Below are 14,352 nucleotides of genomic sequence, written 5' to 3' on the forward strand. Positions count from 1 at the left end.
GGGGACCTTTTCAGATGTGCCCCTTACTTTCTGGTGGGAAACAAAGTCCAGAGCCCCTTCCTTCTTCCTCGGGCTGTGTCTGCCCTGGGGGACACCCTTTCCCCTCCCCACCTTCTCTGGGAGCAGTCAGCACTTCTGGGAAGTTTGCCACCTTGGTGGAGTTTTGTTTGTTTGTTTGTTTTTTGCAGTGCGCGGGCCTCTCACTGCCGTGGCCTCTCCTGTTGCGGAGCACAGGCTCCGGACGCGCAGGCTCAGCGGCCATGGCTCACGGGCCCAGCCGCTCCACGGCATGTGGGATCCTCCCGGACCGGGGCACGAAACCATGTCCCCCACATCAGCAGGCGGACTCTCAAACACTGCGCCGCCTTGGTGGAGTTTTTTAACAAGGAAAATTCAAGGGTGATTCATCTGCGCACACAGAGCAACACCTCACCCACCCGAGATGTCAAGGCGTGTGCGTCATGCAAGCCTGATGCCGTCAGGGGCCCGAGCTGTGATTACACCTCAGCATGGCTTCTGGGGAGTTTTATTAATGAAGTCCACCTAATGGGCAGCTATAATTTGCCAGCAATTTGTTGCTATCTTATTTCTTTTCAAATCTATCTGGGAGCTGCGTGTATGAGAGCTTAGAAACAAATGAGATCGCTTTGTGTCCCTGTCTCTCCATTTCTCTTTTCCAGTTGATCTTCAGATAAGAGGTGGAGCGCTGGTTTGCGAGCCCATAACCCTGGGTTCTGGTTCTGCTCAGCCTCTAACTCATGAGCAAGCCCCATCCTCTCTCCATGGCCTCGTCCTCAGGCACACGGATCGGCTGGGAAAATAACAACAATAGCTAATAATTACTGAGCACTTCCCATGTGCCAACCTTGTCCTCAGCACTTGGTGTCCCAAGTCACTATTCCAAGAGTTAAGCTGGCAAACGATTCCATTGGCCAGCTGCCTGGCAGCTCAGCGTCCTTGAGTGCAGATTCTGTGAGCCACGATCTCACCTGTAGCTTCCTGTTTCTCCTGTTGTCAAAGGATAAGGCCCTGTGAAATCACTGGTCTCCGTTTAATGATTCAGAAAGCCCGGGGACTCGTGGGGGACACCACTTCTCTGATGATGCATGGGTGAGCTGGCCAGTGGGGAGTTGGAGCAGAGCTGCAGGGCAGCAGAAGCAATGACAGTTATAGCATCTTGTTAACTCAGGGTGTCTCCAGCAATGTGGCACCATGTTGGTCACTTGGAAGGAGAGAATCACTGACAAGAAGAAGCACGTCTGCGATCTTAGATGTAGGAGTGACCTCGAAGGGTTGCTCTGCCCATGCCTCTGCCTTCAGCTGAGCAATCTTCCTATTTGATAGATGAGGCAGTTGAGACCTGGAAGGTCAAGTGCCTTGTCTAGATCACACAGCTCGTAGGGCTGCAACTGGGAAGGATGGAGGTGGGGTGGGAATAGGGGGAGGTTTCTCAAGCAGGGCTGATGGGCCTTCCCATGGCTGCTGACTGTGGGCGTGCGTGTGTGGAGGGTATGCAGTGGTGGGAGCTGTTCTAGTTCATTCCCAGGTCACATCTGTCTAGAGTTATAGAGGCTTTGCATTTGATGAATGACTCACTAACTCATTCAGATGCCATTCACTCATCGGGAGCTCTCATCCATCCTGGAGCCGTCTCTTTGTAGCACTGAGACCTTGATGGAGCAGGCCAGGCAGGTAGCTTAGCACAGTTGCTACCAGGAAACTCAAGTCTGCACACCCTCTTTAACCCCCAACTGCCAAAGCAAAAGGCATGAATTCCGTGGACCAATCATGAGCCAGAGCACCTGGGTATTACCATATTTCCCTACCCTCTTTTCCCTTTACCCCGACTTCCTTGTTTATATCCACCTGTGATCGCTCAGATCCCCATAGGGCTGAGGCAGGGTGTGAACTGATACCTACAGCACCATTTCAGAAGAGAATATGACACATGAGAACTGGGAGAGGCCCTGGAGTGGGACCTGGTGGGATGACGGAGGGCAGCCTGGCAGAGAGAGAGCCGGGCAGACAGGTGCCAGCTGAGTGGCTGCCTTGCCTTGTGTCTGGCCACCTCCTTGCTTCCTTAGAGGGCTCCGAGGGAAGAATCTGGGGATCAGTCACTCCTGGCTGAGTTCCTCCCTTGCACCTTATGCCCATAGGCTCCAGGCAGGAGAGACGGGAGATCACAGCTCCTGAATTTCAGGGACTCCCTGTGGCACGCACGTAATCAGCTCTTTCATTCAAGGGGACGTTCATACATACCTTGGTGGTTAAGGTTCAGCACTGCACGTGAGAGAACCCAGCTGACTTTGTCATACCCATTTTTCAAATGAGGAAACAATCATTCTTTCATCCTTCCATCCAATAGTTATTGAGAATGTAGGTTCTGGGCTTTGGGGATGCAGTGATGAGCAAAACAGATGTGATGCCTACCCTTGTGGCTTTCAGTTGTAGAGAAGAAGGTATCACACCTTCTTTATCACACAGGTAAATGCAAACTTCTGTGGGGGGTGGTTATAGGGTGCTGTCAGACCCTAACATGAAGAGATTTGACTTTCTTAAGGTGGTCAAGGGGGTTCCCTGAAGAAGTGATCCTTGAGCTGAGACCTGAATGATGAGGTTGAACAAACACTGGTTTAGGTAAAGAAGAGAAAAGGGAAGGGGCAGGGGGAGCATGTGCAAAGGTCCTGTGACAAGAGAATGTAGAGTTTGAGGGACTGGAATTTGAGGGATATAGAAGAGGAGTGGCTGGAGATGAAGGGGGCTCTTGGGGGCCAAGGAGAAGGTAAGGGTGGTAAGAGAGGGCATGGGCAGAACTAGAACTCATCTTCTGATACCCCCCAGTCAGTTCTTAAGCCACTGCTAGAAGACAAGGAGCTGGGCTCCACCATGAAAAGGTGTGGGGGCAGCCTCCCAGAGCTTGAGTGAACTGAGTTCTGAAGTCTAGGCTGATGTTAAGCTTGCGGGGAGGAAGGGAGGGATGAGCACGGCATATGTAGGGGAGGGCGGGGGCTGGCTTGACTGGACAGGAGGGACATACTGGGAGAAAGTGACCCCAGGAAGTTCAAAGGGACTCAAGGGTGGATGCCCTGGGGAGGCAGGGTTTTGCTGAAGTTGTACTTTCCAGGACCTTTCAGCCAACATCTGGTACATTTTCTCCTTTCCAAAGTTAGAAGATGTGGGAGAAATCATTGAAAAAATTCGCATTGGCCATGATAATACGGGCATAAATCCTGGTTGGCACTGCTCCCACGTGGACATCCGCAGGCTCCTCCCAGATAAAGATGTGAGTTTCTGACTGATCTGTCCTGCTGTTTCTTTTGTTCCTTTTCAGAAGAGATTAAAGACAGATTCTTTGTAAGAAACGGTAGCCTTTTTAAGTTGAGATAAAATCATCTAAGGAAAATTCAGCCAGTTCACTCCGAGTGCAGGAACTAACTCAGGTCCAAGGCAGAATCTTTTAGAACCTGGCTTATGGGTCAAGAAGGAGGGTCTGGGCAACCATGTCTCTGCTCCCCACCCCCAAAGCCATACTACCAGTGAGTGACCAAGTGTACCCTTCCTGCAACTCAAGGTCAACTCAGAGAAAGAAACCCACCTAACCAACTTGGAAAACATTCCAAAACCACGAAATTCTAAACCTAGGAAGCAGCTGTCAGTCATGGCTGTGGTATGAGCTGGGAGCTGGGAGCAGTTTAAAAAAAACAGAGCTTCCTCCCCTTGCCTGCTGAGTCTGAGTCTCTGGGATGGGGTTCAGATATCTATTTTTAAGTGACTCAGGGAACTCCACCTTCAAGAGCCTACCCCTGACATGGTGTGGAAAGTGCTTTAAGTAAGACTGGACCTGCCGGAATTGGGGCAGGCCGGGTGGGTGGGTGGGGGCTCCTCTGTGGCTTTTGTATTATCAGTAGGGCTCCATCACCCCTGTCCTTGGTTGGTCCCCATGAGTGTTGACATGGTGATGAATGACTGAAGTTGGCAGTTTCCACATTAAGGGCTCAGTTTCCTCCTTCCTCCTCACCCCAGGGCACAGAGACCTTGACCTTCCCTTGTGATCGATGGCTTGCCACCTCAGAGGACGACAAGAAGACCATTCGAGAACTGGTCCCTTATGATATCTTCACTGAGAAATACATGAAAGATGGGTCTTTAAGGCAAGTCTACAAGGAAGTGGAAGAGCCTCTGGACAGTAAGTGTGGTGTGATCGCCCTCATCACTGTCAGCAGAGCCCTCCCTTGTAGGGCACCTGCCCTGTGCTGGGCGGAGCCTTTGCACCCAGGAGGTAGAGTCTATAATTACCTTCACTCCATAGAGAGGGCAACTGAGGCTCACAGAGGTTACATAACCTGCCGAAGTTCACTCAGCTAATAAAATGGCAGGGCTATTCTTCAAAGGTACTCAGCTATCTCACTCCGAGGTTTGTGCGCAAATCCTCTCCTGGTCTGACGGTGTGATCATACATCCAAATGTGTGCCCTCCTGTGCCTGGACTATACTGGTCCTTGTTCTCTCCCTTGCTTAGTTAATTTGGCTACTAATCTGCAGGGCTTGGTCCTCTCTGCTCTTGCTGGATCCAGCTGTCCCAACCGAGTATGAATCAAATAGCATCCTGGCTTTGTACAGAACTGGAGCTGTGGCGTGTTTGTTCTCAGGGGCTAGGTGCAGCTCCAGTGTCCAAGGTCATGGGTTTCTTTTCTGTATGCGCCAGTTTGCTTGTTCTCATTGATGAGGTTTTTTCTGCCAGATTTGCCCCAGCCTGACCACACTCTTCTTGCTCTCATTCCTTTGCTTTTGAACTACCATTTTCTGGTTCTCTTCTTACCTCTCTGGCCGGCCCCTGAGTGCCGTTCTCCCTTCTCTTGCCGGTGGTATTGCTCCAGGCTCAGCCCTCAGCCTCAGCTGAGCCTCTGCTATAGCTCTCACATTTCCTTTAGTCTGAGTTACCATTTGCTTCAGAGAGAAAAACAAGTGTTGCCTCAATAACGTGCCTTTCCCTACCCATATCCCTTTCTCCAAATTTGCTTTGCTATTGAATCTGGCGGGTAATCCCCTTTTCTACTTGGATCCCAGAGGCTGCCCAGGAAAGCTGGCCCGGTGGCACACTTGGCTGTTCTGTGTTAATAACATGCCACAAACCCACTCTGTGCTGGGTGGTGTTTCTAGGGAAACATCTTTCCACGGAGAGCTGTGTGGCCTTGGTGGGATAGGGAGGGAGGAAGATCCAGGAATAGTAGGATTTGACTGCATGACCACATTGCCCAGCACCCGGACGCTGAATCGGTTTTCCTAATTCCCAAAGGACTGGAGAGAGTGGCGGGGGGTGGGGGGTGGGGAGAAAGGGGCAGGAAGGCCATTTAATCGCAGCCCTGGGGACACAGCACCCCACTCTGGGACGAGGGCTCCTAGAAGAGGTCCCGCCCAGGTGTGAAGCAGGGCTGAGTGCACAGCCAGCAAATGGATGGGGAGAGAAAATGAGGGGGGTGGGGACAGTCGACTGTCGTGTCTAAACCGTGGCAAGATTCCTAATGTTACCTCATGTCAGTATTAGCCAGACAGGCGTGGGAGATGTTGACTCTTTTCGACACGAGAGGATTTGTTTAATGCACACGTGAAATGCTGGCCAGATTCTGAGCTGAGCCGAGCAAGGTGGGGGTGCTGGTTCCTGTCCTTGAGGGGACAGGCCTCTGAGAGCAGTTCTCCCAGTGCGTCAAGGAGGCTTAGCCAGCACAGTGCTGGGTGGGGCGGCAGAGAAGGGAGGGTGGGAAAGGGGACGTAGGGAGGGGGCGGAGTTCAGGATTGGATGTGAGTTTGTGCTCTGTGGTCTAGTCAAGGTGGACATGGGGGTGTGGGTCCAGAACACAGGAGGGAACTGGGCTGGAGATGCAGCCGCGGGGAACTCACAGAAGTCAACACCCGGAGCATGCCGGGTAAGAGCTGCGGGAAGTGGACTGTCCTGGGAGACGTGGGCATCCGAGGGTAGGCAGACGATCAGGAACCTATAAAGCTGCTCAGGGAGCAGCCAGAGAGGTAGAAGGAGAGCAGGAAAGAATAATGCTGTGGAATCCAAGGGAAAATGAGGGTAATGATAGGAACCGTGTTCTGGGCGTGAGCGTGTTCCATACCAACCGGTAAGAGCAGCTCACATCACCTTACTCTCCTACATTTAATTACAGGTGGTTTTGAGCCCACTTGCAAGGGTTGGTAAGAAAGTCCATCTCAGTCACTGCAGGGAGGGGGCATCCCCTTTTCTAGGGTCTTATAAAAATCCGAGGCTCACATCAGGGGCCTGGCCCTTAGTCCAGGTGGGAACAACCTACACCTGTGGTCTCCTGCCGCTCGGTGACACTGCTGCTGCTTGCTCCCCGCCGACATGCAGGTTTCATCTCTCTGGATGGCAGCAATGCTTCCCCATGGACCCTGGCTTTGTCAAAAGAGCCTCTCTCTCTCTCTCTTTCTTTTTTTTAATAAATTTATTTATTTATTTATTTTTGGTTGCTTTGGGTCTTTGTTGCTGCGTGCAGACTTTCTCTAGTTGCGGTGAGCGGGGGCTACTCTTCATTGCGGTGTGCGGGCTTCTCATTGTGGTGCGCAGGCTTCTCATTGCGGTGGCTTGTCTTTGTTGCGGTGCACGGGCTCTAGGCACGCGGGCTTCAGTAGTTGTGGCTCGCAGGCTCTAGAGCGCAGGCTCAGTAGTTGTGGTGCACGGGCTTAGTCGCTCCATGGCATGTGGGATCTTCCCGGACCAGGGCTCAAACCCGTGTCCCCTGCATTGGCAGGCGGATTCTTAACCACTCTGCCACCAGGGAAGCCCCAAAGACCCTCTCTTCAGCCTGGAGGCCTCCTTGCTTCAAGTCCCCACATAAGCCAGGCAGCTGTCTCCTTATTGGGTCCCTTTGTGCAGGTGAGGATTTCCTACCACCCATAGGGACTCTCTAACCCTCACCTGCTCCCAGGCTGGGGAAACTGACCTTCTTCCCAGTTGGACCATTTCCGCCTTCACCTCAAAGCCACAACTTTCATCCTGCCCCTTGGGGTTAGTCCAGCTAAGTCCCCTCTTCGCTGGCCTGGAACTCCAAAGCCCCTAGGATAAAGGAATATGGAGAGGAGATAAAGAATGCTCAGGCTTCCTAAAAACAAAGCCTGGCCTTTCCCTCCTGGGCTGCGGATTGGGAAAGGGGCTCCTTTGTTCTTCCCTGATGAGTGTAGAGCAGCAAAACAAAAACAAGACAGTGTTTAGTTTCATTTTCCTGAATAACTTTTAATAACTGTCACACCAGTATTTATTGAGCCCTTTCCAAAGGCCATAGGAGATAAAGGAGTGGGTGGCAGTGACTGTGGCTTTGGTGAGGGGGGTTTCCCTGGAGTGCTGGGGGCAGGCTGGTTGAAGAGTAAATGAAAATACGAAAGACACTGAGGGGAAGCTAGTCTTTCAAAAATATTTGATTTTTTCCATAAACCGTTTAGAAGGATCTGGCACTGATACCGGTCACCCTCACATGGGAAGGCACCTTACTGTCAGTGTGTCACGGTAGATAGATTTAGTGACCACGGTGTGCATGTGTGTCAGGCAGTTTCCTGAGTCTTTCCCCCGGAAGCTATAAGCAGCTGGAGGGGTGGATGGTTTGAGGGGGCTGGAAAAGTCTCCATCCCTTGGGTCTCTTAGAAGTAAACTTCCCACTGGTGAAGCCACTCCGACCTGTAGCAGAATGTGTGTAAGGGAACAGACAAAAGGAGGACACTGAGTTCTCCTGGAGTCCCGGGCCACAGCTGAATACCACCTACAAATCCAGTTCCCCCAAACCTAAACAATGCCATCCCTTTCTTCCCTTTGTCTGTCCGGCTGCCCACCCAGTTGTGCTGTACTCGGTGCAGATCTTCACAGGAAACGTTCCCGGGGCAGGGACGGACGCCAAGGTCTACATCACCATCTATGGAGACCTCGGGGACACGGGAGAGCGGTACCTCGGCAAGTCAGAGAACCGCACCAACAAATTCGAGAGAGGAACGGTAGGCGGAGCCCGCCGAGTTACCCCGCCCCTCTCCTCCCTGTCGCGTTATCATTATGGGGGGTGGGGATGAAAGGGGCCAGCTCTTCTTGTCTTGGAACTTTGCGGGATGTCATGCACCCTTATGTGGGCATTTGCCCCCCACAGAGCCTGCTCCCCTTCTCTCAGCCTACGCAGGGTCCTGCATGTGGAGTAGGGGTGGGGCTTGAGCAAGTGGAGTAGGGGTGGGGCTTTGAGGACTGGGTTGTCTTCAAAGAATCCAGCTCAAAGCAGTGGGTCACGAGCATGGAGTGGTGAGCGCCTGCAGAGTGGCGGTGTTGCCCGGACAGCAGCTTGAACTAGGGGTCTGGAGGCCTCGTTCTGCCATCCACTCCTTACATGGCTGAGCACCTCTGGCCTCAGTTTCCTCATCTGTGAAATAAGGAGGCTGATGTGAATCAGCTAAACTGTTGTGCAGAGTCCTGGGCAGCACCGAGGCTGGGCAGCACGGGAGCCACAGAAGTGTAGGGGCAGCAGACGGGCAGCCACTCCTCCCGCATGGGTCCACTCTGACCTGGCCTATCTATTGGAGGGCCAAGCAAGCCCTCTATTAAGCAAGGGTCTCTGTGGCTACGGAAAAGCTTTGAAAGCCACCGCACTGGATGGTGTCCAAGGCCCTGCCAGCTCTGACCTAACAGTGGTTTTACAAAAAAGAAGATATCCGACCAAACTTGCCTTCCCACCAGCTTGGCCTCCCTCTCCCCGCCAGAGCTCCCCTCTCTGGAAGGTGCCCCTGCCGCCTTCCCCATTCACTGTCCCTCGGCCTCTCTTCCCCCTCCGTTCACCAAAATCTGCCAAAACCCCCAGACCAGGCTACAGCTGTGGGGATGAAAGCAAGGTGATTGGCTCTAACTGAGTCTGCGGCCCTCCCTGTGGCCCAGTGCCTGGGGAGATTCCCGCATCAACCAGCGGGTGTTTATCAGGGGTCTCCTTAAGCCCGACCCCCAGCCAGGCATGACCTTTAGTGCTGAAACATTCGCAACTTGGTGAGGAGGAACGTAGCTCTGGGCCAAGCAGGTGTCACTAAGCAGGTCTGCAGCTGGCGGGTAACCCCAGGAGCCAGACCCCCTGGAAGGAGCCCCAGCCGGACCTCGAGGTCTGGGAGGAGTCAGGCCCCAGGGCTGCCTTTGCTCTATCATCCAAATATGAACCCATTACCTTTAGCTTTGGTTTACTGCTTCTGGAATGGGAATAGCTACTTAGACCCCTGAACTGAAAAACTGAACAAGAGATAGAGGAGCGCTTTGTACCAGGGAGAAAAAATTTATAACACACACACACACAATATAGTTGTTTGCCACACTTACAAGGCAGCTAATAGGAGGTCTATTCATTTTGGAAAAATAGAATAACAAAGAGGTCAAGTGACTCATGTGGTGTGCCTGACTCTGAAGTAGGGACGTTATGATCAGGCTGACTCACATATGCTGCTCTGGCACGTGGCCATGCCATGCGGCGCAGGCGTGCCCAGACCTGCGGCTGGGGCCAGATCACGTGCGTTCAGCTCCTGTCTCTGACACTGACTAGCTGTGTGATCCTGGGCAAGTTCCCTAGCATCTCTGTGCCTCAGTTTCCTCCACCATAAAATAAGTTCACTGAATTAAAACATGTGACGTGCCTAGAACCATGCCTGGCATGAAGTTAGCTCCTTGTTAGTGCTGGCTGTTGTTGAGGCTTGGGAGAGCCCACCTTTCCTGTAGCTCATCACAGTGCCTGGAAAATGCACCATCAGACAGCAGTGTGCGCCATGTGGATGAAAGGTCGCTCGTTCGTGGCTAAATCCACAGGGCCTAGCAGAGTAGGCGCATAAATATTTTTTGAGTGAATAAATGAATGAAGGTATAAATGAAGGTGATGCATTCCATTCTCCTCTGTATTTAGATTCAGATTTTTTTCTCTCTTAGCAATTATGACATTACAAGAAAAGTCTCTGCCTCATCCCTTTCTCTTCCTTCCCTCCTGTGTTGATGTCCCACTGGGGGAGCTGCAGCTACTTCTGGCTCAGTCACTGATGAGTTAGGACTTTAAGTTCACTGCTGAGCATCTAAAAGCTTCCACTTCTCTACTTATTTGCTCCAGAATCTAGGAGTCACCTGGACACCCCTCTCCTTATCAGCACTCCCTTCCCACCCATATCCAATCAATCTTGGAGAGTCGTGGAGAGGATCTCTTCTAAATAACTCTCAGATCAGCCCGGTCAACTTTGTCACTACTCAGCCCTTCCTTATTGCACCTTGTTTAGTGAGCCAGTCTCGTCTCCCTGCTCCAGGCCCCTGAAATCTGATCCATCCTCCAGCTGTCCCCAATTAACCCTTCCAAAGGTGGCCGAGTCACTCCCTCACTTCAACCTGTCAAGCTCCCCACCGATCCCAGATCTGGTCTGAGCCTTTCATGGGATTCACAAACCTTCACTGCCTGCCCAGCCAGCCTGCATAGAATGTCCCCCTGGGCCCCAGTTTCCAGAATGCTCCATACTTTCTTCTGTCTCCACTTTTTCCCAAGCCTTTTCTCTGCATCTGTGCACATACGCACATAGGAAATACAGAGTGCTGCTCTGTGGTTTTAACTTTTTACATAAAAGGCATCATCCTATATGCGTGCTTTTTGCATGCAATGGAGTATCTTCGAAATCTATGTGTCAGGAGAGTCAAACACAGATATTGTCGTCTTGTTCTTTGTAACCACTGCACACATAACATTCCACACACGACATGGCCATGGTTATTTACCATTCCCTAAGCACTGTGGACACCAAGGTGGGTCCCAATTTTCCACTGTAAAAAGATATCCTGCAATAAGCATCCTTGTGCACGTATGAAGGTGTCCCCCCAGGACAGATGCAAAGTGGAATTGCTGTGTCGTAAGGTGTACCCATTTTTGCTCTAATGGACTCAGCCACTTGCCAGTGCCCCAAGGCCTGCACAGGCCCACACCCGCCATCAGCATCACACCATCCACCTGCACTTTCCTCAGCCCGCAGCCTGACCTGCCCTGGCTGCCTAGAAGGCCCAGCCCCCCAACTTCAGCTTAATGCCTCCACCTGGCAAGTCTTGCCAGCCCTGCCCCTAGTCCTCGTGCAGGTGGCTGTTCCCACCACCTGGGCTGTCCTGAAGAGGAGCCCAGCATGTCCTATCATCCCTGGGTTCCCAGCACTCAGCACAGTGACTTAGCATATCTTTCAGAAGGGAAGTGGGTGTCATTCAGGGTCACCTCTCCCTCTTCCCCCTCCCCAGGCTCCTGCCAGCTGTGTTTTGACCCCACTTCTAGAACTCCACATGTCACTGAGCAATCCTAAAGGAATGCAAGCACCCAAGAGTGCAATGTCACATCACTAAAGATATAATCAGGGACACAGAGAAGGGCCAATGTCACACCCCTGACAAAATCCCTCATGAACCCACAGTCCAGGTGATAGGCCCTGTGCTCTCCCCAGCCTGGCCTCCGCCACAGCCTCTCCCCTCTCTGCCTGCACTCCTGCAGCCTGACCTGGCTCCTCCAGCTGCCAGCTTCCCCTGGGAATTTCAAGCCTCCTCTCATTATTCAGAAAGATTTCACCTCTTCCATAGCTCTTACCGTCCAGCCTCCCACCTGACCTCAAGCCAATACTCAGCATAACTAAGGATGTCCAGGTACCAGGCTGAGCACCCCATTCACACAGCTCGTCAGGGTCCATATTCCAAACACCCACAGGGCTTATCCCAAGAGGAGCCGGACTGCAAAACGGGGCCATTGTGGAAGTGAGGCCTTGGAATACCAAACTCTGCGTTAGGGATTTGGGCCTGGAAGGCTCCTGGCTAGAACGGGTCTGTTCAGCCCAACAGTTGAGGGGGATGGAAGGTACTGGATGGATGGGGTTGGAGTGGGTGGAGGTGGGGAGCGCCCCGCCACCCAAGTCCACACATCTGGACTCCCCAGGCCGACACCTTCATCATCGAGGCTGCTGACCTGGGTGTCATCTACAAGATCAAGCTCCGCCACGACAACACCAAATTGTGTGCAGACTGGTACGTGGAGAAGGTGGAGATCTGGAACGACACCAACGAGGACGAGTTCCTGTTCCTGTGCGGGCGCTGGCTGTCCTTGAAGAAGGAGGACGGGCGGCTCGAGAGGCTCTTTTATGAGAAGGTGCGTGAAAGGCAGCCGGGGGGCTTGGTTCAGCCATGGCCTGTTATCCTCATACCTGGGGTGGCTCAGTGGAGCACAGGGTGCCAGAGGTGTAACGGGCCTGGGTTGTGCTCCTCCGGACAGGAGTACACTGGGGACCGGAGCAGCAACTGCAGCAGCCCCGCTGACTTCTGGGAGATCGCCCTGAGCTCCAAGATGGCCGATGTCGACATCGCCACAGTGACAGGGGCCATGGCTGACTACGTTCAGGAAGGCCCAGGTAAGTCAAGCAGAGAACTCATCAGAGGAGGAGCAGGCACATGGATGTGTTTCAACTGTTCTTGGACAGGCCATGTGTTGACCCCACCATCACTTGACCTACATTTAACACTTTGTAATTTACACACAGTTTCCTCACATGTTGTCTATTTCCATCCCCAGGATAGCCCTGTGAACCGAGAGATGTTGACCTAAAACAAATAGATTGCCAGTCATTTCTCCAGTGAAAATGGGTTTATTCAGGATCAGCAGAGAATTGCAGCTTGGAGTCTGCAACCAGGGCAAGCTACACGCAATTCCCTATAGAGCAACGGGAGGAGAACTCTTTTATAGAGGAGAAAATGAAGTTGGGAAGGCTGTAGTAAACGAAGAGTCCGTGGCTGTTCACTGGCTGAGTTGTTGCCAGGAGAGGAGTCTTTCTTCTTCCTGTTGGGCTCTGCCTGTTGTCACAAGGCATGAGCGCTCCCCCTTCTGGTCTCCTGACTCTATGTAATTGAGGTTTCTATTTATTTATTTTTTATATTTTCTCCTGTTGATCAAGACCTTTCTATGAAAGTATCGCTGATCAAGAGTCAGGTCTTCTGGTTTCAGCAGTTTTTTTGTCCCTTAATGTCAGGAAGGGCCTTTCCTGGGTGTAGTGTCCCATGTTGGAGAGAAAGTGCACAGACTGGAATCCTAATGAGATCACATTTGAGTAACAAGGAGGGGTAGGAGAGAGACCTCTCGAGCATTTTTTTAATCCAAAGTCTATGTTACAAAGATAATAGGCTCTGGAGATTATCTGAAGTGTTATGTCATCATCAAAGGTTTGGAAAGAAACTTCTGACAGACCTGATCTGGATATCTTGGGGAAGTTGTCTCATCAAATATCGTATGCTTCAATTCCAGGAGATATTTACTTTCATGTCACTAGATGATGTGCAAGTCCAATCAGGATTTGGAAGCCTTCTTTGTCACGTGAATCCAAGAGTCTGTTCCCTGGAGTTTGGCAGCACAGGTGTTGGTTAGTACTTGATAGGGGCCTCTCCAGAAAGAGTGAAGATAGTCTTTCTGGAGATATCTTTTCCAATAGACAAACTACCCAGGCTGTAAGGTGTGATGCTTAAGGTCTTTGTCCCCAGAGAGCACGCTGTGAAAAGATTGCTCTACAAAAAACACGATTATTTTTAACAAAAGCAGTATGAGAGTCTCTCTCCTTTTGTTGGCTGTGGATCAGAAAAAGCAGAAGCCAAGAGCTTTGGGTGTCCTGTGACTGTCTCAAAGGGCGAGTGTTTGTGAGTTCCAAAAGGAGTGGATCTAAGATTTAGAAGGATCAATGGCAAACTTTGGGACAAGGTATTTGGAGGGTTTCTACAAATGTTGCCGTTGAGTCTTAATAATGCCGTTAGTGCACTTGACTAAACCAGACCATTGAGGGTGATAAGCACAGTGAAGTAAAACCAGCCACACAGTGCAGACTTGTCAAAGTACCTGACGAGCAAAATGCATTCCTCAATCGCTGTGAAGTTCGAGAGGAGTTCCTCAGGTAGGGAGAATCTTTTCCAAAAGGACTTTAGCCACAGAAGAGGCAGTAGCCTGTCTGCAAAGGAAGGCTTTGGTCCAGTGTGAAACATACAGACCATGACTGAAAGATATTTATCTCCATGAGATGGAGGAAGTTGTATGAAATCCATTTACCAGACCTCAAATGGTCCATTAGGAAGTTTAAAATGCCCAGGGGCAGTACAAACAGGCTTCCCTGAATTGTATTTCAGATAAGTGGAATAGTGAGGTAGGCGCTTTTTGTGGCCTTGTTAATGTTTCCTCACTGATATTGATTCATGGGTGCTATCTTTTTGCCAGTAGACCAATGGTTTAATGCATGTACAATGGTGATTAGTGGGAATTTTAGATCTCTAGTAGGACTGGGTTGTTATTTGGTCCAAATC

At 51.4% G+C, this 14,352-nt stretch overlaps 1 protein-coding gene across 3 annotated transcripts in view; it reads left to right on the forward strand.

The window, feature by feature from the left end:
- Positions 1-14,352, forward strand: part of LOXHD1 (lipoxygenase homology PLAT domains 1) — a gene marked incomplete at both ends in the record, with an annotated part of 201,528 nt that overhangs the window by 122,962 nt on the left and 64,214 nt on the right. For all 3 annotated transcript variants that reach the window (XM_079941781.1, XM_079941782.1, XM_079941783.1), the window contains 5 exons: positions 3,167-3,283; positions 4,024-4,186; positions 7,849-8,003; positions 11,957-12,166; positions 12,290-12,425. In XM_079941781.1, the coding sequence (XP_079797907.1) occupies positions 3,167-3,283; positions 4,024-4,186; positions 7,849-8,003; positions 11,957-12,166; positions 12,290-12,425 (781 nt within the window). The remainder of the gene's footprint in view (positions 1-3,166; positions 3,284-4,023; positions 4,187-7,848; positions 8,004-11,956; positions 12,167-12,289; positions 12,426-14,352) is intronic.

Source organism: Stenella coeruleoalba (genome assembly GCF_951394435.1).
Source record: "Stenella coeruleoalba genome assembly, chromosome: 14".
NCBI classification, from domain to species: Eukaryota; Metazoa; Chordata; class Mammalia; order Artiodactyla; family Delphinidae; genus Stenella; species Stenella coeruleoalba.